At 45.3% G+C, this 25,395-nt stretch overlaps 2 protein-coding genes and 1 long non-coding RNA gene across 5 annotated transcripts in view; 2 read left to right on the top strand and 1 right to left on the bottom strand.

Annotated features, from left to right (window-relative positions):
* The first annotated feature begins 183 nt into the window (after positions 1–183).
* On the top strand, positions 184–5,537 carry LOC135970938 (uncharacterized). Its single transcript, XR_010586872.2, has 3 exons — positions 184–313; positions 5,147–5,213; positions 5,407–5,537. It is a non-coding gene; the product is annotated as an uncharacterized lncRNA (long non-coding RNA).
* NOA1 (nitric oxide associated 1) lies at positions 3,771–18,467 on the bottom strand. Of its 2 annotated transcripts, none has more exons than XM_065545157.2 (7): positions 17,298–18,467; positions 15,156–15,320; positions 14,452–14,657; positions 9,692–9,823; positions 7,937–8,053; positions 5,724–5,844; positions 3,771–4,001 (listed from the first exon to the last, which is right to left on the bottom strand). In XM_065545157.2, the coding sequence occupies exons 1-7, from the start codon at positions 18,439–18,441 to the stop codon at positions 3,790–3,792; spliced, it is 2,097 nt and encodes a 698-aa protein (XP_065401229.1). In that variant the 5' UTR covers positions 18,442–18,467; the 3' UTR covers positions 3,771–3,789. The 2 variants fall into 2 exon arrangements, with proteins under 2 accessions (XP_065401229.1, XP_005555267.3); XM_005555210.4 differs by lacking the exon at positions 3,771–4,001 and adding an exon at positions 4,675–4,986.
* A 1,306-nt stretch (positions 18,468–19,773) lies between these two features.
* POLR2B (RNA polymerase II subunit B) overlaps positions 19,774–25,395 on the top strand; it is a 49,713-nt gene continuing 44,091 nt past the window's right edge. For both annotated transcript variants that reach the window (XM_005555208.4, XM_005555207.4), the window contains exon 1: positions 19,774–19,879. Coding sequence is in view for 1 of the 2 variants with exons in the window: in XM_005555207.4 (XP_005555264.1) it covers positions 19,861–19,879 (19 nt within the window). In the remaining variant the exon portion in view is untranslated. The remainder of the gene's footprint in view (positions 19,880–25,395) is intronic.

Here is a 25,395-nt window from a genome sequence, read left to right as displayed (position 1 = left end):
AACTTTCTTAAAGCAAAATCTACTAGGACGTACTTGAGCCTAGCAGTGATCCTAGACTGCACTGGACTGGAGGTATAATATGGAACAAATTAATACCGGATCCCAGCAGAAGTCCTCAACTAATTCTAGGCATAGAGCATCTTTCTCACCGTTTGCTGGCTTTCTTTCCTGCTTTTTTTTCTTTGAGATGGAGTCTTGCTGTGTCGCCCAGGCTGGAGTGCAGTGGTGCAATCATGGCTTACTGCAGCCTCAACCTCCCAGGCTCAATCAGGGGATCTTCCCACCTCAGCCCCCTGAATAGCTGAGACTACAGGTATGTGTCACCATGCGCAACTAAATTTTTTTTTTTTTTTTTTTTGTAGAGACAGGGTCTTAACTATGTTGCCAGGGCTGGTCTTGAATGCCTGGCTTCAAGGGATCCTCCCGCCTTGGCCTCCCAAAGTGTTTGGATTATGGGTGTGAGCCCTGTGCCTGGCCCTGTTTTCTGAAGTACATTTTCCTAAGTTGTCAGGGGATTAGTAGTCAGTTTTTAGATTGTTTCTCCACAAAGGCCCAGTTCACCCTTTGCTGACTTTTTTCCTGCCTGTTTTTCATTTTAATTGTACCTAAATATCCTAGCCTAAGTTCTGAACTGTGAACTCCTGTTTTCAACTGTAGGTAGAAATATAATGACCACAATTTTTTTTTTTTTTTGAGATGGAGTTTCGCTCTTGTTGCCCAGGCTGGAGTGCAATGGCACAATCTCAGCTCACTGCAACCTCTGCCTCCCGGGTTCATGCCATTCTCCTGCCTCAGCCTCCCGAGTAGCTGGGATCACAGGCATGTGCCACCACACCTGGCTAATTTTGTATTTTTTTAGTAGACATGTGGTTTCACCATGTTGGTCAGGCTGGTCTCGAACTCCCGACCTCGGGTGATCCACCCGCCTTGGCCTCCCAAAGTGTTGAGATTACAGGTGTGAGCCACCGTGGCCAGCCACAATTTTAACTTACAAATAAATGGTATTTCATTCCCTCCAAAATAAAAACTAGAAATCAACTGCCAATCAATTTTCTCCATTTGGGAAGCTGTCGCCCTCTAGAGGTAATATGATGTTGGTGGCTCTTTCCAGTTGTCACCAGGACTGATGGCAGAGGGAGTTGCTACTGCATTCAGTGTCTGAGATGAGAGATACCAGACATACAGAAATGCAGTTTTTCTTTTTTCTTTTCTTTTCCTTCCCTCCCTCCCTCCCTCCCTCTTTCTTTTCCTTTTTTTTTTTTTTTGAGACGGAATCTTGCTCTGTTGCCCAGGCTGGAGTGCAGTGTGAGATCTTGCCTCACTGCAGCTTCCGCCTCCCAGGTTCAAGCGATTTTCCTGCCCCAGTCTCTGGAGTAGCTGGGATTACAGGCACCTGCCACCATGTCTGGCTGATTTTTTTTTGAGGCAGAGTCTCTCTCTGTCGCCAGGCTGGAGTGCGATGGTGCCATCTCGCCTCACTGCAACCTGACTCCCAGGTTTAAGCGATTCTCGTGCCTCAGCTTCCCGAATAGCTGGGACTACAGGTACACGCCACCGCAGTCAGCTAATTTTTGTATTTTTAGTAGAGATGGGGTTTCGCCATGTTAGCCAGGATGGTCTCAAATCTCCTCATCTCGTGATCCACCCGCCTCAGCCTTCCAAAGTGCAGGGATTACAGGCGTGAGCCACCACACTCGGCTGAAATGCAGTTTTTTTTTTTTTTTTTTTTTTGAGACGGAGTCTCGCTCTGTCACCCGAGCTGGAGTGCAGTGGCCGGATCTCAGCTCACTGCAAGCTCCGCCTCCCGGGTTTACGCCATTCTCCTGCCTCAGCCTCCCAAGTAGCTGGGACTACAGGCGCCCGCCACCTCGCCCGGCTAGTTTTTTGTATTTTTTAGTAGAGACGGGGTTTCACCGTGTTAGCCAGGATGGTCTCGATCTCCTGACCTCGTGATCCGCCCGTCTCGGCCTCCCTGAAATGCAGTTTTATACATAAAGAACCACCTTGCCCAAGATACCAATAGTACTTACTTTGAAACACTATAAAAGGTCTACAACATTACAAGTTGCATCTTAAAAAAATTCTCCATTATATTTAGTTTAAGAGGACTTAGAAGAGGGCTGAAGAGTGGGGAGAAGGCAGGAGAGTGTGAAATACATGGGGACTCCCATATGTTGGCAGAGAACATGGCCCTCTCAGGAATTTCATGGCTCTAACTGCGTTTCAGCCTAGCTTATCTTACCAGCACTTATTTCAACATTAGGATCTGGGACTTCACTTGGCAGTTGTTCGTGACACAGTTGTAGTACTACTTACTCAGCTAGGAATAACAAAAGGTGTAGACTTTCTCTTTTTTCCTGTTTTTAGACAAGGTCTCACTCTATTGCCCAGGCTGGAGTGCAGTAATGTGATCATAGCTCACTGTAGCCTCCATCTCCCAGGCTCAAGTGATCCTCCTGACTCAGCCTCCCCAGTAGCTGAGACTACAGGCACATAGCACCATGACTGGCTAATTTTTTTGGGTTTTAGTAGAGATGAGGTCTTGCTGTATTGCCCAGGCTGGTCTTGAACTCGTGAGCTCAAGCAATCTTCTCACCTTGGCATCCCAAAATGTTGGGATTACAGGCATGAGCCACTGTGCCTGGCCAATAAAGACTTTTGACTGATGTAATATTATTCAGTCATATAAAGACAAAATGTAAATAAAATGGTTAAAGTGTCCTCTCAGTTGCAGAATAGACCTCAGTTGCTAGAAAGACATAGCTTTTTAAAAATCTTGTTTAGTTTTTTGGGATGAAGTTTTGCTCTTGTTGCCCAGGCTGGAGTGCAGTGGTGTGATCTCAGCTCACTGCAACTTCCACCTCCTGGGTTCATGCAATTCTCCTGCCTCAGCCTCCCGAGTAGCTGGGATTACAGGCACCCACCACCACACCCAGCTAATTTTTGTGTTTTTAGTAGAGATGAGGTTTTACCATGTTGTCCAGGCTACTCTCTAACTCCTGACCTAAGGTGATCCACTTGCCTTGGCCTCCCACGAGTGCTGGGATTACAGGCGTGAGCCACTGTGCCTGGCCTACAATTCATTTTTATTAAAAATAATAATAATAATAATAATAAAGATGGGGGTCTCACTATGTTGCCCAGGCTGATCTTGAACTCCTGGCCTCAAACGATTCTCCTGCCTTGGCTTCCCAAAGTGCTGGGATTACAGGTGTGAGCAACTACATCCGGCCTTGAATCCTTTTTTATCTAAGATTTTCCGACATTGTCAAATTGTGTAAGGTAAATTTCTACTTGTTCTCTAGAATCCATTCTCCCCATTTTTCCTTAATAAAAACCCCAAATGGTTCCCATTTCCTCCTCCATTTCCCAGCTTCCTTATGGGTGGGTATGGCCACGTGACTTGACCTATGGACTGTGTAAACTGATGTGTGCAACATCCAGCTTTTCCTCCCTTCTTTTAAATAGGGAAGCTGCTTGCTCTCCATGCTTTCTCCCTTTTCACCCTTACTGGGAAAGGATGACAACTTGGGCAGCCACCTTAGACCTACAGATGGCCATGGAATGTTCCACCAGCCGGATCCTTGGAGCAGAGCCACCTACTCACTTTTATCTTATTTAAGCCAACGTATTTTGGAGAAATTAATTTTCCTGCCATTTTTTTCATATGCTGGCTGCTAACTCCAAATAAGAGAAATGACATCTGGTCTCAACATAAAAAACAGTAATGAGGTGGGGCATGGTGGCTCATGCCTGTAATCTCAGCACTTTGGGAGGCCGGTGGGTGGATCACTTGAGGCCAGGAGTTAAAGACCAGCCTGGACAACCTGGTGAGACCTTGTCTCTACTAATACAAAAATTAGCCAGGGGTGGTGACACATACCTGTTATCCCAGCTACTCAAGAAGCTGAGGCATGAGAGTCGCTTGAATCCAGGAGGTGGAGGTTGCAGTGAGCCGAGACTGCACCACTGTACTTCAGGCTGGGTGACAGAGCAAGACCCTGTCTCAAAAAAAAAAGAAACAACAGTAGTGGGAGAAACTTGAATGTAGCAGGCCTCCAATTTTATATATATGTGGGTCACAGATACATACCGTATACATACTGTACAAAAAAATAAACTTGTTTTTATAAGCTGAATACATTATGAACAGGCACAATCTTGAACAGTTTAAAAAAGTTAACTGGCCGGGCGCGGTGGCTCACACCTGTAATCCCAGCACTTCGGGAGGCCGAGATGGGCGGATCATGAGGTCAGATTGAGACCATCCTGGCTAACACAGTGAAACCCCATCTCTACTTAAAAAAAAAAAAAAAAAAAAAAAAAAAAAGAGTTAACTATTAAGAGCTTTGAAAAGGGTGAGGCTGGCCGCAGTGGCTCACGCCTGTATTCCCAGCACTTTGGGAGGCTGAGGCGGGTGGATCACCTGACGTCAGGAGTTTAAGACCAGCCTGGCCAACATGGTGAAACCCCATCTCTACTAAAAATACAAAACTTAGCTGGGCATGGTGGTGCATGCCTGTAATCCCAGCTACTAGGGGGGCTGAGGCAGGAGGACTACTTGAACCTGGGAGGCAGAGGTTGCAGTGAGCTGAGATCGTGCCACTGCACTCCAGCCTGGGAAACAGAGCGAGACTCAGTTTCAAAAAAGAAAAAAAATGAGAAAAAAAAGGGTGAGAGTGGGAGCTTTATTTATGTTTAATATGTTTAATACAATTTCAGTGTATATTCTTGTGTTCAATACAGTTAATATCTGGAGTGAACAAGGTCGGTCTCATACATCTATCTGTCCTTTCTTCTTCCGCACGTTGAATACAAGGGAAACAGGCTTCTTGGTTTTATAGGCCACACTTTTCTTGATGCGCTCTCCTTTGATGTTAACAATATATGGCAAGAGAGGGGGCCGGACGGTCAAAACTGTTCCTTCAGGTGTATAGCCTCGGAGATGCAGTCTGCCCTTAACATTAGGTGTTACTGAAACCCAACCTATGCAGGCACGTGACACAACACAAAAGGCTGTTAGCAGTCATCTTATTAAAAATACCAAACCAAAGCTGAAAATGGAGTATCAGAGAAGGCTGTCACTCTCTTTCACTCTCTTATTATTTTATTATTTTTAAAGAAACTATCTTGCTATGTTACCCAGGCTGAACTCAAGTTCCTGGGCTCAATCGATCCTCCTGCCTCAGCCTCCTGAGAAGCCAGGGGAACAGGTAGGCACACCTTATTTTTAGCATACAATGCGTTTTTATGAAAAGTACAAACTTATTTTCAGAATAGGCTGTATTTTATGAATAAACTAGTATGTATACCTTAAAATAATCAGCTCTCATCAGTTAAGGCACTTTTCTATTAAAAAAATTGTCAGTAAGGCTGCTTTATTCACTTTTTGGTTTTTTTTTTGAGATGGAGTTTGGCTCTTGTTGTCCAGGCTGGAGTGCGATGGCGTGATCTCGGCTCAACGCAACCTCCACCTGCCAGGTTCAAGCGATTCTCCTGCCTCAGTCTCCTGAGTAGCTGGGATTACAAGCATGCGCCACCACGCCCGGCTAATTTTGTATTTTTAGTGGAGACTGAGTTTCTCCATGTTGGTCAGGCTGGTCTCAAACTCCCGACCTCAGGTGATCCGCCTGCCTTGGCCTCCCACGTGCTGGGATTACACGTGTGAGCCACTGCACCCGTCCTTTTATTCACTTTTTAAAAAGTGCTTGGCATAAAATTACCTGCAGAGGAAAACTTGATGTCTGCCACTGCTTCAGATCCCCCCCGTCCTTCTTTTAACATAATATCTTCAGCAACAAGAGGAGGAAATCCTGCCATTCGTTCTTTTCCACCCATTGGAACCTTCCAATGAAATAAAGATATTTACAAGTTCAAATTAAATTTCTTGGAACTCTAACATTAAGTAAATCACTGATAAGATAATTCTGTACAGGGATCAATAATAAAATCCTTTCAAATATTCAACTGTTGAAAAGAAAGTACAATCCCTTCTGGGGTCAAATGAAAAGGAAGGGAACTCTGTGATGGGATGAAGCCTACAAATCTCAGGGCCCTGCGCCACACATTGGGCAAGCACCTGGCAACAGCCTCTGGACAGGAGAATTGTGCTTCACTGACACTGTTTTTAGAATCTTCCACAGGGCTTCACATAGATTAATGTTGGGCAATTAAGGCACGGTCCTTCCAAGTACCTCAGTTCTTACAAGTGTGGCCATCAAGATTAATGCCTGGTCTTTATGAGTTAAGGGTCCATATATAATGGATAAGATTTAGTTTTATGTTTACAGGTGTTTCCATGATGAGAAGTAATTGAGTTTTTTTTTTTTTTTTTGAGACGGAGTTTTGCTCTTGCTGCCCAAGTTGGAGTGCAATGGCACGGTATCAGCTCACTGCAACCTCCGCCTCCAGGGCTCAAGTGATTCTCTTGCCTCAGCCTCCCGAGTAACTGGGATTACAGGTGTGCGCCACCATGCCAGGCTAATTTTTTGTATTTTTAGTAGAAACAGGGTTTCACCATGTTAGCCAGGCTGGTCTTGAACTCCTGCCCTCAGGTGATCTGCCCGCCTCGGCCTCCCAAAGTGCTGGGATTACAGGAGTGGGCCACTGTGCCTGGCCGTAACTGATAATTTATTCATCTATTCATTAGCAAATCTCTCCTGTGTTTAGCACTAAGGACACAAAGATAGATTTTGCACAGTATGGTTTCTGCCCCCAAGGAGATCAAAGGGGTAAATAATATGTAAGCAAATACAAGGTCAGAAATGTAATGTGAGGCATCTATAAGTACTATGGTTGTGAAGGAAGGAGTAATGAATGCGTTCAGTCAAGGAAAACATTAGCAAAGAAGCAATATATATATAAAACAAACAACAACAAAAACAAATAAGCAATTATGAGCAATATTTTGAGAAATGAGTCAAAGTTATTCGGTGGAAAGATATTCTCGGTCAGCACAGGTACAGATAAAAACTGGAAAAAGGATGATGAGTTCAGCGAACTGTAGCTTCACTGTCCAAAGTATGGTGTGTGTGTGTATGTGTGTGTATTAGTGATGAGGCTATCAGTTTATACAACTTTTTGCAACAATGTCACTATTGGGCACTCAAAATGTGGCTGGTGACACTAAGCAGCCATATTTTAAATTTTCTTTTCTTTTCTTTTTTTTTTTTTTTACAGACAGGGTTTCACCCTGTCACCCAGGCTACAGTGCAGTGGCATAATCATGGCTCACCACAGCCTCATACTCCTGGGCTCAAGTGGTGCTCCTGCCTCAACCTCTCGAGGAGCTGGGACTACATGGACTATAGGTGCATGCCACCATACCTGGCTAACTTGAGCAAAAATTTTTTTGAGATGGAGTCTCTCTCTGTCACCCAGGCTGGAGTGTAGTGGCGTGATCTTGGCTCACTGCAACCTCTGCCGCCCCGGTTCAAGCAATTCTCCTGCCTCAGCCTCCTGAGTGGCTGGGATTATACGCACCCACCACCACACCTGGCTAATTTTTGTATTTTTAGTAGAGATGGGGTTTCACCATCTTGGCCAGGCTGGTCTTGAACTCCTGACCTTGTCATCCATCTGCCTTGGCCTCCCAAAGTGCTGGGATTACAGGGGTGAGCCACCACGCCTGGCCCAACATGAGCAAATTTTAATTGTCACTAATATATTTAAATTTAGATACCCACATGTGGCTAATGGCTACCAAATTGGACAGTGTAGTCTAGAGAAACAACAGCTGTGTGGCTATTCTAGGATCAGTCTATATAGCACAAATGTGCTTTATAGCCAGAATTCTCAAAGAGAATGAGGTGAGGGAAAGCTAGCTCAAGATATTGTATAACAGTTCTGTCCAACAAAGGCCTTCCTAACAGAGCTATTGGACCATTCCAGTGTATACTAACCATAACCATGCAATCATTAAGGTGTGTTGCCTTACCTGGAGTAACGTATGACCTGCATGCTTCTGATACAGAGTGTCTGCCCTGTCCAAGGAGGTGATATGCACAGGGAGGGTGTTGGAAGCCACGACTGTAAACCAAGCTGACTGATTTCCCTTAAGAAAGGAAGAAGTCATTTGACCTGGTGAAAAACTTGGAAAACCTGCATATTCAAGGTACAATCAACTATCAAAAAAAACCCAAAAAACAAAAACCAAAAACCCAATCAGACTCCCTTTATAAGTACTGGTATGGCAGTAGCTGTAAATCAAATTATACTAAGAACAGGGGCACAATACGGAAGCAGTGCATTTCAGCAATTCATGTGAAACTATGACTTCTTTGACAGACTCAATACTATTTTTGAAAAAATGTGTCTATTATTAAAAATTAAAAGGAAATACTATCTGCTTCAATTGTCTCTGTAAAGTTAGGTTTAAAATATTAACATTTTATGTGCTCTAATGAAATATATAAGGGTGCAAGCCTGGTGTAGTGGCTCATGCCTGTAATCCCAGCACTTTGGAAGACTGAGGTGGGTGAATCCCTTGAGCTCAAGTTTGAGACCAGCCTGGGCAACATGGCAAAACCCCATCTCTATAAAAAATACAAAAATTAGCTGGGTGTGGTGATGTGTGCCTGTAGTCCCGGCTACTTGCGGGGCTGGGGTGGGAGGATCACTGGAGCCCAGGAGGTTGAGGCTGCAGTGAGCCATAACTATCACTGCACTCCAGTCTGGGCAACAGAGTTTCAAAAACAAACAAACAAACAAAAACAACCAACTCCCCCCAAAACAAAAAACCAACAACCTCCCAAAACGAAATATATAAGGGTTCTAAGTGTGTAAAGCAAAATTTCTAACAAAGTATGAGCAAACACAAAACCCAAGAAATGTGCTATAGTGATGGCCTGTAAGGTGTATTGTGTTGTTGGACATATCCATGTTTCATTTTCCTTTTTTCTCTTCACTTTAGCAAAGGGAGAACAATTCCATAGACACTCCAAAATCTCTAGATGCTAAATAAATGAATACCAAACAAAAAAGGATATGCATAAAAACACACATATCATGGGAAACAAAGTGTGGAATTAATTTAATGCCTGTAACCCTGTACCTAAAGGTTTGACTTTATCCCATAGATTTGACTCTGTCCCACAGAATAGGGATAGTATCTTGTTTTAAATGCCAAGCTGTGTGGGGTACTCAATTGAAAACATAGTTTTTAAGACCTAGCACTTTTTGGGGGGGATGAGGGAGTAGGGCATTTATTTTCTCCAAGTTTTTTTTTTTTTTTTTTTTTTTTTTTTGAGATGGAGTCTCACCCCATCACCCAGGCTAGAGTGCAGTGGTGCGATTTCAGTTCACTGCAGCCTCCGCCTCCCAGGTTCGAGTGATCTTCCTGCCTCAGCCTCTCTAGTAGCTGGGATTACAAGTGCGCCACCACGCCCAGCTGATTTTTGTATTTTTAGTAGAGATGGGTTTTCACCACGTTGACCAAGCTGGTCTTGATCTCCTGGCCTCAAGTGATCAGCCTGCCTCAGTCTCCCACAGTGCTGGAATTACAGGCGTGAGCCACCATGCCCAGCCATCCCCAAGTTTTTATTACAGAAATTTTTAAACATAAAAACAAATTAAACCCTATACAATCATGGCTTAGTTATCAACATTTTGTCAGTTTTGTTCATATATCTGCTTCCTTAAAGTGAATCCCAATATTTTAAAATCAGTTTTTAATGGTACAGACTTTACTTACCTGCAGGAAATCTATGCGGCCTATAGCACCCAAAAACAGAACCATTCCTGGTTTAAGCACAAAAGTTCTTGGAACAATGGACTGTGTTGGCAAAACAATATTTACTTCTTTTTCTGTTAGAAGATTTAAAATCTGTGAAGCAAATGGCAGATTTTTTTAAGAAAAATACTTTTATTGAAAATATATTACGATTTACCTGTAAAATAAAAAGTGAAGAAAAATATGCCAGACTTCAAAATAAACTAAATTATGTCAGTTTGCTACACATCAAATTTATATAGATTCTTCCTGTCAAAATTAATCTCAATCTGATGGCTCTACCTTTGTTTTACAACTTAATCTACAGTAATGGCAAAATAACTTTATAGGTGTATGAGACTTTCCTATGTCAGCAGCATTCCCTAAATGTCAAAATTAATGTGAACCTGAAAACATGTTGATTCAATACCAAGATAGAAAATATATGTTCTCCTTATCAAGGCTTGTGGGGAGGAGCAATTTCAGCTTAAAGTAATGGTATATGTGACCTCATGCCCTAGTGGTAAGTTGCATGCATTAAATGCAAAATGGTCACCCCATTCTAGGAGCAAGTAAAGTGGCTGAAAAACCTCTTTCTAAATTCTGGTCTTCAATTTCCTTATTTATCCCAAATATTCAGCAGAGAATGAGAAAAAGTTATAAATCCCCTATGCTTATAACATAGAGGATTTATAATTTATCCCTATAATTTATCATAAATCCCTTCTAAGGATGACAAGTTCCTAGAGAGACTAGAGAAAAATAGAAAAGGAAAGACAGAAGTACAAGATTCTGGAAAGATTTAAGGAATCAAATTCTGGTTAAAAAAGAATAAAGAAGGTACAAATTGGACACAAAACTTGTAAACTTCCTTTTTAAGAATAACAAGAGGCTGGGCACAGTGGCTCACGCCTGTAATCCTAGCACTTTGGGAGGCTGAGGCGGGTGGACCACCTGAGGTCGGGAGTTCAAGAGACCATCCTGACCAACATGGAGAAAGCCCGTCTCTACTAAAAATACAAAATTAGCCGGGCATGGTGGTGCACACCTGTAATCCCAGCTACTCGGGAGGCTGAGGCAGGAGAATCACTTGAATCCGGGAGGCGGAGGTTGTGGTGAGCCGAGATCGCACCATTGCCCTCTAGCCTGGGCGACACAGCAAGACTCCGTCTCAAATAAAAAAAAAAGAATAACAAGAAAATAAAAAATAGAAATGATACATCACAAGAAAATAATAAGGGAGCTACAAATAGTTTTCTTCATTATTTGTGTTTGAAAAGGCACATTAAAAGCCATTTGCAGGTCAGTCGATAGTGGCTCATGCCTGTAATCCCAGGACTTCCAGAGGCAGCAACAGGCAGATCCCTTGAGCTCAGGAGTTTTTTCTTTTTTTGAGATGGAGTCTCACTGTGTCACCCAGGCTGGAGTGCAGTGGCACGATCTTGGCTCACTGCAACCTCTGCCTCCCAGGTTCAAGCAATTCTCCTTTCTCAGTCTCCCAAGTAGCTGAGATTACAGACATGCGCCAGCATGCTTGGCTAATTTTTTTTGGTATTTTTAGTAAAGATGGGGTTTTGTCACATTGGCCAGGCTGGTCTCGAACTCCTGACCTCAAGTGATCCACCTGCCTTGGTTTCCTGAAGTGCTGTGATTAGAGGTATGCGCCATCACGCCCAGCTGAGCTCAGGAGTTTGAGACCAGCCTGGGTAACATGGCAAAACCCCACCTCTATGAAAAATACAAAAATTAGCCGGGGTTGTGTGTGTCTGTAGTTTCTAGCTACCCTAGAGGCTGAGGTGGAGGATCGCTTAAGCCAGGAAGGCAGAAGTTACAGTGGGCCAAGATTCCACCACTGCACTCCAGCCTAGACCAGACTGGGCAACATAGCAAGGTCCTGTCGCTACAAAAACTAAACAATTAGTTGGACATGGTGGTGTGTACTTGTGGCCCTAGCTACTTGAGAGGCTGAAGTGGGAGGATTGGTTGAGCCCAGGACTTTGTAGTTACTTGATCATGCCACTGCATTCCAGCCTGGGCAACAGGGAAAACCTTGTCTCTCTGTTTATTTTTTTTTGTTGAGACAGGGTTTCCCTCTGTTGCCCAGGCTGGGCTGCAGTGGCAAGATCTCAGCTCACTGCAACCTCTGCCTCCCAATAAGTGTATCAAGTGATTCTTGTGCCTCAGCCTCCTGAGTAGCTGGGATTACAGGCATGCACCACCATGCCCAGCTAATTTTTTGTATTTTTAGTAGAGATACAGTTTTGGCATGTTGCCCAGGCTGGTCTCAAACTCCTGGGCTCAAGCAATCCTCCCACCTCCGCCTCCCAAAGTGCTGGGACTATAGGCGTAAGGCACGGTGCGCAGCCTGAGTCTTAATACTTCCATTCACAACAGAGATACTTGGTTCAGTTTGGGAAATCCTGGTTTAAGACAGCAAATAAGTGTATCTGTAAACTAACAGAGAAGAAAACTACCTGTGCTGACAGACATTTATATCTAAAAATTTGGGGTTCTCATTCTGCTGTCTAGAATATTTTGCAAATTCTTGCCTTTCTGACACAACTCTTTCATAGAGGGTATATGACTTAAGTAACTGCTATGCCTGATCTAACAGCATCTGAGAGGGAAGAATTAGTCTGGGCGTGGTGGCTCACATCTGTAATCCTAGCACTTTGGGAGGCCGAGGTGGGTGGATTACCTGAGGTGAGGGGTTCAAGACCAGCCTGGTGAAACCATCTCTAGTAAAAATACAAAAAGTAGACGGGTGTGGTGGCACATGCCTCTAAAACCAGCTACTTGGGAGGCTGAGGCAGGAGAATTGCTTGAACCCAGGAGGCAGAAGTTGCAGTAAGCCAAGATCATTGCGCCACTGCACTCTAGCCTGGGGGAGACCGTCTCAAAAAAAAAGTTGTGGGGAGGAAGAATTAGTTCATTAAGCTAAAGTGATAGAATATTATTAGAAAGCAGTTCTGAACTTTTGGACTGCTAAGGAAGAAAAGATGGCATTAGCAATTATTCTAGGAGGGCAATAAAAGTTAAAAGGTCTGTATGATTCAGTGACAGGGGACACCAAATAGAATACAATTCTGAGAATGTAACTGTAAGTGTTACTGACAAGGCCAAGAAAAGTACCTAAGAAACCAATGTGGTTTTGTAGGGAGACACAGAGATAATTAGAATAATCAGAAACTGGTCAGTAACCAGATTCAAAGGAAGTGATTAATGAATCTCTTGTGAGGCTGTATCCTGGATGCACATTTGAGTCAATCAATGATCTGAATGAAGATCCAAACTGCAACGCAAAGGCAAGGCAAGGGAAAGTAATGAGATTTAATGAATATTTAACAGAGTAAGATATAGGCTGAATTTAACAAGACAAAGTCAAAGTTACCTATGAGTCCCAAAGTTGTCCATGAGCAGTTGGATTAAAGAGAGGCATAGGAACAAGACAGGTAGAGTTAATGCTATTCTTTTTTTTTTTTTTTTTTTTGAGAAGGAGCCTCGCTATGTCACCCAGACTGGAGTGCAGTGGCGCAATCTCAGCTCACTGCAAGCTCTGCCTCCTGGGTTCATGCCATTCTCCTGCCTCAGCCTCCCCAGTAGATGGGATTACAGGCGCCTGCCACCATGCCTGGCTATTTTTGTATTTTTAGTAGAGACGGGGTTTCGCCGTGTTAGCCAGGATGGTCTTGATCTCCTGACCTTGTGATCTGCCTGCCTGTGCCTCCCAAAGTGCTGGGATTACAGGTGTGAGCCACTGTGCCCAGCTGGAGTTAATGCTATTCTAAATCATGCTCACCTGAGAGCACTGCGTTCTCAGTGTCAAACTTTAAGAACAAACATAGAAAACATTCTGAAGAGGCCTGGGTCAATGAATAGCCTGTTTCTCAGGGAGCACAGCTGTAGGAAATGAAGACAAATAATCCAGATTGTCAGCACAGTAAATGCTCAATGTTTGCTGGATGAACTAATGAAAGAGAAGAAAAGGGAGGGATAGGTGAAGAAGAGATGGGATGTTACACTTTAAAATATTTCAAAGTCTGGCAAGGGAAATAGGTATTACGTTAGTCCCATATGGCTTTAGGGAACAATGGGTGCATGTTACAGGGAGACTGTTCAGCTCAGTACACTCAATATAAAGAGAAGGTCAAAGACCCAAATGAGTTACCTTGGAAGGTGACGGGGCACAGTTTCAGTTAATGGTGAGTCACTCCTGTCAGTTCAAGATGGAGGACCCCTTGATGGATATGTTATAGGGGTAATTCAAGCAGGAACTAGGGAGGTGGACTTCAGTGATATTTATGTTTTTTTCCAATCTCAAAACCTAGGCTTCTGTAAATGTTTCCCTAACTAAGGTAACAATCACAATGATAAGAAATAAGTTGGTTGTCAGCAATGAAGTCTATCAAATGGAACAGAGAACTTGAGGGCATACAGATTCACCCTTAAACAGCTTTTATGAATGAATCAGAACTGAGTCTAAAATGGAAGTATACTTCTTTTCCTGTTTTCTGCCAATTAAGACAGCGGTACTTGTACAATTGAAAGTAAATGTTTCAGAGGCTGATATGACTAGTAATAAAACTCCAGTTTCCCATTTAGCTGGCTCTGCATGCATTACACTCTTTCTCTATTGCAATTCCCCTGTCTTGATAAATTGGCTATATATGAGCAGCAAGCAATATAAACCCATTAAAAAAGAAAAAGAAAGTAAATGTTTCTAAAGGAAACCAAATACATACACAGTTTTCTTTTGTAATTCCAGGAGTGTCATAAAACCAGTGGGCATCTTTCACATCTTGTGCAGTCAATTCTACTTGTTTGGTGGATTTGTGCGTACCCATAACAGGTTCATTTTCCATGTCAAAGGCAAGTGAATCAGCATCAAACTCAAAGGGAACTGTATCCTTCCGTTCTTCTGAATACAAGAATGTCCTTCCAACCCTTCCTAGAACAAGTTATAGTAAGGTTATCAGTCACTCCTTTAATACTTTTGACTCCAGACATAATTTTTATGTTTCCCTCAAACAAGTTACTAAGATTACAGTGTAGGGAAGTGAGACAACAATGATACTTTTTTTTCTTCCAAAAAGCAATGGGAGTCAAACTCTTGCAATCATCAAGTGTGTGTCTGGCGGTGTACATGGAGTGGCAGGGGTGAGTGTGTGTGGAAATCAAACTGTTTTAAAGAAAGCCTGAAAAGATATACCAAGGAAAGACAGACAATCTAATCTAAAGCTGCTGCATGGAGTAAAAACTTTTACTACCTGTACCGCTCTGGGTTTCCAAATAGTAGCCTGAGTGCTAAAAGGCCTCTTTGTTGCAGAACGAGGAAGGCAGTCTCTCCCCACAAAAACTGGCTAGCCTTGGACAACCGTATTTCACGTTGCTTAACAAAGAATTTTAGCATAATACCAACCAGGGTTTTCCCATAGAGGATGCTTACCTACGACATAACCATGCTTTTTCAGGACATTAAGCTGATTTTGTTCTTGCTCACTAAGATCTTCTTCAGCTTGAGTTGAATCTTTTTTAAGTCTTTGATGTCTTTTAAACCTTCTGTAAGGAGTTGGGTTGCAAATAGGAAACTTTAGAAGGTTTAATGTAGTACCTGAAATACACAGAATAAATACATCTTTAGAAAAGGGAATAAGGGGGAAGAAAATGAACATTTTTGAAGATCTACACTGTGTCGGTTACTGTAATAAAACATAAAATTACTGACACTTTACAAATGAGGAAATAGGTTAAGAGATTAGCTCACAGGGGAAACCAGAATTTGAATCCAAAATCTATAGGCCCGATTTCTTTCAATTTTCATCACATTACCATTCAGTATAAAAGTAATATTTGTGTAAAATTCAAAGTGCAAGACAGAGAAGAGCAGCTTACTAAATGAAACTCTGGTTTCAAGGGAACAAATAGGGCAGTCAGTTTTGTAAACTTAAATTTAAACCTGGCTGGGCGTGGTGGCTCACATCTGTAATCCCAGCACTTCGGGAGTCCCAAGCGGGTGGATCACTTGAGGTCAGGAGTTCCAGACCATCCTGGCCAACATGGTGAAACCCCCCTCTCTACTAAAAATACAAAAAATTAGCTGGGTGTGGTGGTGTGTGCCTGTAGTCCAGCTACTCGGGAGGTTGAGGCAGGAGAATTGCTTGAACCCGGGAGGCAAGGGTTGCGGTGAGGTGAGATCACACCACTGCACTCCAACCTGGGCGACAGAGTGAGACTCTGTCTCAAAAAAAAAAAAAAAAAAAAAAAAAAAAAGCGGCCGGGCGCGGTGGCTCAAGCCTGTAATCCCAGCACTTCGGGAGGCCGAGACGGGCGGATCACGAGGTCAGGAGATCAAGACCATCCTGGCTAACACGGTGAAACCCCATCTCTACTAAAAAATACAAAAAAAAACTAGCCGGGCGAGGTGGCGGGCGCCTGTAGTCCCAGCTACTCGGAGGCTGAGGCAGGAGAATGGCGTAAACCCGGGAGGCGGAGCTTGCAGTGAGCTGAGATCCGGCCACTGCACTCCAGCCTGGGCGACAGAGCCAGACTCCCTCTCAAAAAAAAAAAAAAAAAAAGCTAGAATTACAGATGTGAGCCACTGAGCCCAGCGAAGCCACACATCAAATTGCACTAATGAGCCAGGAGTGGTGGCTCACACCTGTAATCCCAGCACTTTGGGAGGATGAGGTGGGTAGATCACTTGAGGTCAGGAGTTGGAGACCTGCCTGGCCAACGTGGTGAAACCCTGTTTTTACCAAAGATACAAAAATTAGCTGGGCATGGTGGTGCTTACCTGTAATCTCGGCGCTTTGGGAGGCCAAGGTGGGCAGATCACGTGAGGCCAGGAGTTCGAGACCAGCCTGACCGACATGGTGAAACCCCATCTCTACTAAAAATACAAAAATTAGGCCAAGTGCGGCGGCTCACGCCTGTAATCCCAGCACTGTGGGATGCCGAGGCGGGCGGATCACGAGGTCAGGAGTTAGAGAACAGCCTAACCAACATGGTGAAACCCCGTCTCTACTAAAATTACAAAAATTAGCTGGGCATAGTGGCGTGTGCCTGTAATCCCCGTTACTCAGGAGGCTGAGGGAGGAGAATCTCTTTAACTCCGGAGGAGGAGGTTGCAGTGAGCTGAGATCTCACGCCACTGAACTCCAGCCTAGGCGACAGAGTGAGGCTCTGTCTCAAAACCAAAACAAACAAAAAAACCCACAAATTTCATTAGGTTCAGACAGTAAAAAGGGCGCACACTTTCTGAAACAATATACAAAGAAGTTACAAAGCAGATCTCCAGAACAGGAACTTTGTTTTGTTCCCTGGTCTATCTCCAGTGCCTAGCGACTGGGAACAGAGAAGTGCTCCATAAACACTGTAATTAGAAAATTACTACAACACATCCTGAATTTTTCCTAGCAGTAAGCTGACACAGAAGAGAGGTATGACCAGAGTGGGGAGAGAATTTGTAAAGGGAAGGGTACCGGCAGCCCGTAGTGGACATTAAGGGAGGATGTAGTCGGTGCCTCAGCTAGGACCAGACGTCCACCTTGTCAGAAAACGAAGAGGGAGAGAGCCTCCTAAAACTCACCTGGCCAAGGGGAGATGGTGGCTCTGTCGATGGCCTCGGAGCCCTTGGCGGTGCAGTAATCGGACTCCAGGAGCGTGTTAAAGAGAGTGGATTTGCCGGCGTTGGTGGCGCCCACTAAGTAGACGTCCCCACGGTAGCGCCAGGAGCGCTGAAGGGCAGAGATCAACTCTTCCACTCCATAGCCGGTCTTGGCGCTGATCAGTCGCACGTCTCTGACCACCGTGCGGGACCAGTTCGGCGGATTCGAATTCTCCCCGTCCTGTGGCTCGTTCTTGACGGGGATCTGTGGCCCTTGGTGGCCAGGGGCCAGCAGGAGCCCGGCCCGGGCACAGTCGTCCCACAGTCGCTCCCGCAGCCTCTGCCGGTAGCCAGGAGCATCCTGGGGCAGGAGGTCCACTTTGTTTCCCAGCACGATCAGCTGCTTGGGGCCCACCAGCGCGGGCAAGTCGGGCAGCAGGGCGTCGGGCAGGTCGAGCAGGTCCACCATGTAGAGAACCAGGGAAGGCCCCGGCGGCCGCAACGCGGCGCTCACCAGCTCCAGGTACTGCTCGCGGCTCACCTGCAGGCGTAGAGCGCGCCGGTGGTGCACCAGCAGCCAGCATCGCTGGCACACGGTCCGCGCCAGCCCGCCGTCTGCCTCCGCCGTGCGGAGGAACTTGTCGCAGGGCAGGTAGCCGGGCACGCCGGGGTCCTGGCAGTGCAGCTCTGCCCCGCAGCCCGAGCAGTTCACGCCGCTGGGCGGCACTGCCGCGTCCGGGTGCCCCACGACCGGGTGCTCCCGGGGCCTGGTCCGTAGGTTTTGCTGTCGCCGCTCCTCCCGCCGCTGCTGCCTCTGTTGCTCCTCCTCCTCCTGCTGTTGCTGGAGCTCCTGCAGCTGCTCTTCGCGGGTGGGCTCCAGCTCCGGCTCCGGGATGTACTCCGGGAACAGAAAACGCTCCTGCATGTCAGCACCTTCTCCAAAGCCCTCCGTGTCCACGGGGTCATAAGGAAGCTCGCGTCCCAGACTCGATGAGTGCTGGAAGGAGGAGGCGGCAGCGCGCCTCCTCCCCAAGAGCGGCTCCCGGAGGCCATGGCGCGCTGCCGTGGGAGCGAATCCACGAAAGAAAAGGCTCAGCAGCCTGAACTGCAGGCGAGCGGGCAGCATGAGGAAATAGCTCCAGGCAAAGGGGCGGAGTCACAAGCGCGCACGCGTACTAGGGCCCGAGGCGACGCGCGTGTTAGAACCGAGACGAAAGCGAGTGGGTACTTGGGAGCTGTCCTGGTTAGTTTTGCGTCTAATCTCGTGAGTTCTCGCGATTTAAGCGCCGAGACTGATAACCTACTTAAAGCTATAGCAAAGGCATTGGAGGCACTGGAGGATTGAGCTAGATGGGCAGAAGAGAGCGATGAGCGTTTTGAGTTTTTTCACTTTCAGGCTTAACGCCTCACTGCTAGCCCAAGCCGCCCGTAATAAATCACATTTAAAAAGGAGCTTCCGGGCCGGGCGCGGTGGCTCACGCCTGTGATCCCAGCACTTTGGGAGGCCGAGGCGGGCGGATCATGAGGTTAGGAGATCGAAACCATCCTGGCTAAGACGGTGAAACCCTGTCTCTACTAAAAATACAAAAAATAAACCGGGCGTGGTGGCGGGCGCCTGTAGTCCCAGCTACTCAGGAGGCTGAGGCAGGAGAATGGCGTGAACCCGGGAGGCGGAGCTTGCAGTGAGCCGAGGTCGCGCCACTGCACTCAAGCTTGGGCGACAGAGCGAAACTCCGTCTCAAACAAAACAAAACAAAACGGAGCTTCTGGCCGGGCGCGTGGCTGGAACGGTAGGCGAGCGGGCAGCTCGCCTCTAATCCCAGCACCTTGGGAGGCCGAGGCGGGCGGATCACCTGAGATCGAGACCAGCCTGGCAAATGTGGTGAAACCCCGTCTCTACTAAAAATACAAAAATTAGCCGGGCGTGGTGGCGCGCGCCTGTAATCCCAGCTATTTGGGAGGCCGAGGCAGGAGAATCGCTTGAACCCGGGAGACGGAGGTTGCAGTGAGCCGAGATCGCTCCACTGCACTCCAGCCTGGGCAACAGAACGAGACTCCATTTCAAAAAATAATAAATAAATAAAAATAAAAATTGCTTCGTGTTTTGGTCTTTATAAAGGCAAATCAATTGAGCATCCCAATGTCGCGGATTCACAGAACGAGCACTTTTTATTAATAAGTATACTTGGCTTTGTTTTCAGGTGTCGTTATTTGTGCAACGACATTGAAAAACAAGCAGAAATAAAACATTAACGGGACGGATGCGACAGCAGATTGCGGGAGCTGTCCTCTCAATCAGCCACCGGCAGCGGCGGCCCACAATTTGCGCGTGTGCAACCCAACTCCCGCCCAAGCTTGCCCTACAATTTGCGCAGGCGCAGATCCTAACATTGGCGTCCCTGTGGGCGGCCTCTTGTGTGAGACGCACAGTATTCTGGGAACGTCGGAGACGGAAGTTACTTGGTCTTTAGCTCCCGGCGCTGGTGGCTTCTGCGCGCTTTTTGTCTTTGATTTCGAGTTAGGAGCTCGGGAACCGTTTGGCAATATGTACGACGCGGATGAGGGTAGGTGAAACACATGCCACGGCGGTCCAGCAGGGAAGCTTGGGGAACTGATTGGATTGATGATTGGGGCCTTCCCTCCCGCCGGCCGGACAGTCCCTAGCCTTGTTCCCACACCTTTCAGGCCGGGAACGAAACTGGGGTAGGGAGAGGCAGAGGGTGCAGGGAACACAGCGTTAATGTTCCCGGTTAGGTTCACTGCTGCTCTCTGCACTTTCTCGTTCCCTTAGATCTGATCCTCGCTTCCTGTAGTGAAGTAGCGTGCAGAACCGTAAGATAAATTCCGTGGTTTTGAATTTGAAGCAAAGAGCACCCTTTAAAATTTTTCCTTAAAGCCACAGTCGACTTACTGAATAGCTGAAGTGTTGAATGTCAGCCTGTGTCAGGCAGTGTGGAAGGCCCTGGAAATATATCGGGACAGAGAATATCGGGGGGAGGGTGGGGGGACTCGGTTTAGTCTGACATTTCTTCATGCTGTTTGTAAGTCAAAGTAAATTGTCTTAAAGGATGGCGTTTAAATTTCCTCTTCTCACAGTGTCACAGTTCTCACAATGTCACAGTTCTCAGATGATATGTATTCTGCTACACTGGACCAATGTATAATATCTGTTTCGGCCGAGCGCGGTGGCTCACGCCTGTAATCCCAGCACTTTGGGAGGCCGAGGCGGGCGGATCACAAGGTCAGGAGATCGAGACCACGGTGAAACCCCGTCTCTACTAAAAATACAAAAAATTAGCCGGGCGCGGTTGTGGGCACCTGTAGTCCCAGCTACTCGGGAGGCTGAGGCAGGAGAATGGCGTGAACCCGGGAGGCGGAGCTTGCAGTGAGCCGAGATCGCGCCACTGCACTCCAGCCTGGGCGACAGAGCGAGACTCCGTCTCAAAAAAAAAAAAAAAAAAAAAAAAAAAATCTGTTTCTTTGCGCATATAGAATTCTTAGTAGTGGCCGAGCGCGATGGCTCCCACCAGCACTTTGGGAGGCCGAGACGTGCAGATCGTTTGAGGCCAGCCTGACCAACATGGGGGAAATCCCGCATCTACTAAAAATACAAAAATTAGCCGAGTGTGATGGCGCGCGCCTGTAATCCCAGTTATTCGGGAGGCTGAGGCCACATCGCTTGAGCCCAGGAGGCAGAGGTTGCAGTGAGCTGAGATTGCGCCTCTGCACCACAGCCTGAATGACAGAGTAAGACTCTTGTCTTGAAAAAAAAAAAAAAAAAAAAAAAAAAAAAAAACAGAATTCTTAGTTGAATCTAGTGTATTTTCGTAGCTGCCTTTTCTATTCTCCATATCTACTAATGCAAATCTTATTTTCTTCTAGCTCTCAATTCCTTGGCCACCCCTTACATCTCCTCTCTTTATTCCCTCAGCTACTTCTGATAAATGAGATGGAAAAAATTGAAGCAAAAGCTTAAACTTTTTAAACAATTTTTTTTGAGAGATAGGGTCTGGCCATGTTGCCCAGGCTGTTCTCAAACTCCTGAGCTCAAGCCATCTGCCTGTCTCAACCTCCCAAAGTGCTGGGATTACAGGCGTAAGCCACTGTGCTCAGCCAAAAACTTAAACTTTTAAAGCTGTTTAAACTTGTCTCATTTATATCTTGTGTTCTAGAAATTTATTAGCATCATTATAGTACTTGTTCTTTTTAACTGTTATCTCAGTAGAAGAAAAATTCGAAAAAAAGATTTTTTAAAGCATAATTTTTGGCTAGGTAATACATTCTCAGCTCACAAGCCAGAAAGTTTAAAAACGTTAAAGTGGGGTGGCTGGTACAGTGTCTCACGCATGTTATCCCTGCATTTTGGGAGCTTGAGGTGGGTGGATCGCTTGAGCTCAGCAGTTCAAGACCAGCCTGGGCAACAGGGGAGACCCCCTCTCTATAAGAAATGGAAACATTAGCTGGGTGTGGTGGTGCTCACCTATAGTCCCAGCTACTTGGGGAGCTGAGGCAGGAGGATCACTTGAGCCTTGGAAGTTGACACTGCTGTGAGCCAAGAACAAAGTGAGACCCTGTCTCAAAAAAAAAAAATTAAAGTGTCAGGTCTCCTTCTTACCCACCATCTGCCCAGTTTGAACTCTCCACAGTGGGTAACTACTGTTACAATAGATTTTAATCACTCCGCAGTTTCTTTTTTTTTTTTTTTTTTTTGACAGTCTTGCTCTGTTGCCCAGGCTTGAGTGCAGTGGTGCAATCTTGGCTCACTGTAACCTCCGTCTCCCAGGTTCAAGCAGTTCTCCTGCCTCAGCCTCCCTAGTAGCTGGGATTACAGGCGTGCACCAACATGCCCAGCTAATAGTAGTATTTTTAGTAGAGACAGGGTTTCTCCACGTTGGCCAGGCTGATCTCAAGCTCCTGACCTCAGGTGATTCACCTGCCTCAGCCTCCCAAAGTGCTGGGACTGCAGGTGTGAGCTACTGCGCCCAGCCTCCACAGTTTCTTTATGCATATTTGAGCAAATATAAATGGGATTTTTCTCCTTTTTTAAAGACAGAAAGTAATATTCACACTTTTCTCCACTTTTAGATTTTGCTTAATGTATCTAGATTTTTGTATCAGTACACAGAAAGCATCGCCCCCGCCCCTTCGCCCACTCCCCCAGTTACTTAGTTTGTGTGGATGTACCATAACTTAAGTAGTCTCTTGATGGATATTTGATTTATTTCTAGTCATTTTCGGGTTCAGTGCTGTAAATGAATAATCTTGTACATATAATTTGCCCAAGTATGTCTGTGGGATGCATTTCTACATATAAAATTGTCACGTCAAATGATACACACCTTTAACATTTTGCTAGATGATGCCAAGTGACCACCATAGTGGTGATTTGTACTAGTTTTGCAATGTATAATGATCCCGTGGAAAAAAGAGTTTATCATAGTTGCTTTAGCAGTGAGCCTACATTTTATTCTTGTCCATGTCCTCTGAAATGTTTATTAGATAATGTCCTCATCAGTTTTCAGCCACTATGTGAAAATGTCAGATTTCTGTCATCCACATGGAAACAAGTTAAACTTTTCATTTTTTCCTTTTTCTTCTAGTATTTTACCTTTCTCCTTTCATTCACAGCCAAACATAAAAATAATAAGCTGTCCTTGTTTCTAATTTTCATCTTTCATGTCCTTTTCAACTGATTACAATATGTTTCTACTCATGCTACTGCATTAAGATAGCTCTAAGATTCACAGTGACTTCTCAATTGATAAATGAGATGGATATTTTAAAAATCTTATCTAAACCCTGTGGTCTTCAAAACTATTGATGACATCTTCCTGGAAACTCACTCAGCTTTCTAGCCACATCACTTCCACTTGATTCTTCTTATCTGACTTTTGTTCTCATTTTCTTTCCTGTTCACATTCTCTTTGGGTGATCTCATCCATTTTACATTGTTTAGTTACCATTTGTATGTGGATGACTTCTGAATGTATACTTCTAGTTTAAAAGCCCTGGTATCTAACTGCCACTGGCCAACTAGGGTATCTCCCAGGCTACTTCACCTTGTCACTGCCCAAACTGAGCTAATTATTTTCTTTTGCTATTCCCCTCCCAAAGTCACTGCCTCCTGTGTTCTCTGTCTCGGTGAAGGGCACTGTTGGCCCTCTGTATCTGTAGGTTTCACATCTGTATATTCAATTAATCTTGGATTGAAAATATTAAAAAGCTTGAGGCCAGGAGTTTGAGACCAGCCTGGGCAACATAGGGAGACCTCATCTCTACAAAAAAATTTAAAAATTAGCTGGGCATGGTGGCGTGTACCTGTGATCCCAGCTACTTGGGATACTGAGGTGGGAGGATTGCTTGAGCCCTAAGAGTTTGAGGCTACAGTGAGCTGTGATCACACCACTGCACTTCAGCCTGGGTAACAGTAAGGCCCTGTCTCAACAAAAAAGAGAATATTAGAAAAAAATTGTGCCCTTGTAAAAATGTACAGACTTTTTTTCTTGTCATTATTCCATAAACATTACAAGTAAACAATTCTTTACATAGCATTTACATTGTATTAGGTATTATAAGTAATCTAGAGATAATTTAAAGGATACAGGAGGATGTGCCTAGGGTATATAACAGTGCCATTTCATGTCAGGGACTTAAGCATCTGTGTTTTGGTATCTATGGGAGGTCCTGAAACCAGTCTCCAATGGACACTGAGGTACAACTGTTGTACCCTCTGTTGTTGAAATCAAAAACCTGGCCATCATTTTTGACTCCTCTCTTTCACCTCCATATCTAATCAGTCACCAAGCCCTGTTGGTTCTGTCTCCTAAATACGTCAAATCTGGTCACTTCTCTATCCCCTTCACCATCATTCTAGTTCATGTTGCTGCCATCCCTTGCCTAGATTACTCCTAACTGATTTGTGTACTTCCAATCCATTCTCCACACTGGCCATAGGGATCTTTCAGAAACGAAAATGTGACCTAGCCACAACCCTGCTAAACTCAAATCTCTTGATAAAGGCCAAACTCTTCTTATTCCACTTCCAACTTCACACTCTGCGCTTCCGCTACATTGACCTTCTGTCATTCTTTGAATATGCCATCCTATCTTGCATTATGGGGTCTTTTGCACAATTTGGTTTTTTCTATTCGGTAGGGTTCTTTCTTGACTCCTCCTACCTTTTTCCCTTCCTTTTTGCCTGATTACTCCTGTTTATAACATGAGGTCTCTGCTCAGCTTTTTTTTTTTTTTTTTTTTTTTTTGAGATGGAGTTTCCCTTTGTCGGCCCAGGCTGGAGTGCAGTGGTGCGATCTTGGCTCACTGCAACCTCCGCCTCCCAGGTTCAAGTGATTCTTTGCTTCAGCCTCCTGAGTAGCAGGGATTACAGGCGTGCTCCACCATGCCTATCTAATTTTTGTATTTTTAGTAGAGACGGGTTTCACCGTGCTGGCCAGGCTGGTCTCAAACTCCTGACCTCGTGATCCATCTGCCTCGGATTCCCAAAGTGCTGGGATTACAGGCGTGAGTCACTGTGCCTGACCAGCTTTTTAAAGACAATTTTAGAGACGGGGGTCTCGCTTTGTGGCTCAGGCTGGTCTCGAACTCCTGGTTTCAAGTGTGCCTGCCACCTTGGCCTTCCAGTGGTGGGATTACTGACATGAGCTACTGCACCTGGCCTCTGCGCAGCTTTTGGGAAGTCTTCCCTAACCTCTTCAGGTCTTTGTCAGGAATATTCATATCACTTTTTTTTTTTTTTTTTTGAGACAGAGTCACACTCTTGTCACCCAGGCTGGAGTGCGGTGGCATGATCTTGGCTCACTGCAACCTCTACCTTCTGGGTTCAAGCGATTCTCCTGCCTCAGCCTCCCTAGTAGCTGGGACTATAGGCGGGTGCCACCATGCCTGGCTAATTTTTGTATTTTTAGTAGAGATGGGTTTTCTCCATGTTAGCCAGGCTGGTCTTGAACTCCTGGTCTCAAGTGATCTGCCTGCCTTGGCCTCCCACAGTGTTGGGATTATAGGCATAAGCCAGTGCACCTAGCCTCAAAAAAAATTTGATGAGTGGATGAATAAATGAGTC

This window comes from Macaca fascicularis, chromosome 5, assembly GCF_037993035.2.
Source record: "Macaca fascicularis isolate 582-1 chromosome 5, T2T-MFA8v1.1".
Classification (NCBI taxonomy): domain Eukaryota; kingdom Metazoa; phylum Chordata; class Mammalia; order Primates; family Cercopithecidae; genus Macaca; species Macaca fascicularis.
The sequence above is the reverse complement of the archived record's forward strand: the minus strand, read 5'-3'. Positions and strand labels throughout refer to the sequence as shown.

Excerpts from the sequence above, each read along its gene's own strand:
- NOA1 (XM_065545157.2), bottom strand. The coding sequence starts at position 18,441 with ATGCTGCCCGCTCGCCTGCAGTTCAGGCTGCTGAGCCTTTTCTTTCGT. Across the intron at positions 14,658-15,155 it reads AAAGCATGGTTATGTCGTAG|GAAGGGTTGGAAGGACATTC; the intron begins GTAAGCATCCTC and ends AACTTGTTCTAG. Across the intron at positions 9,824-14,451 it reads GAATTACAAAAGAAAACTGT|ATTTTAAATCTTCTAACAGA; the intron begins GTATGTATTTGG and ends TTTGCTTCACAG.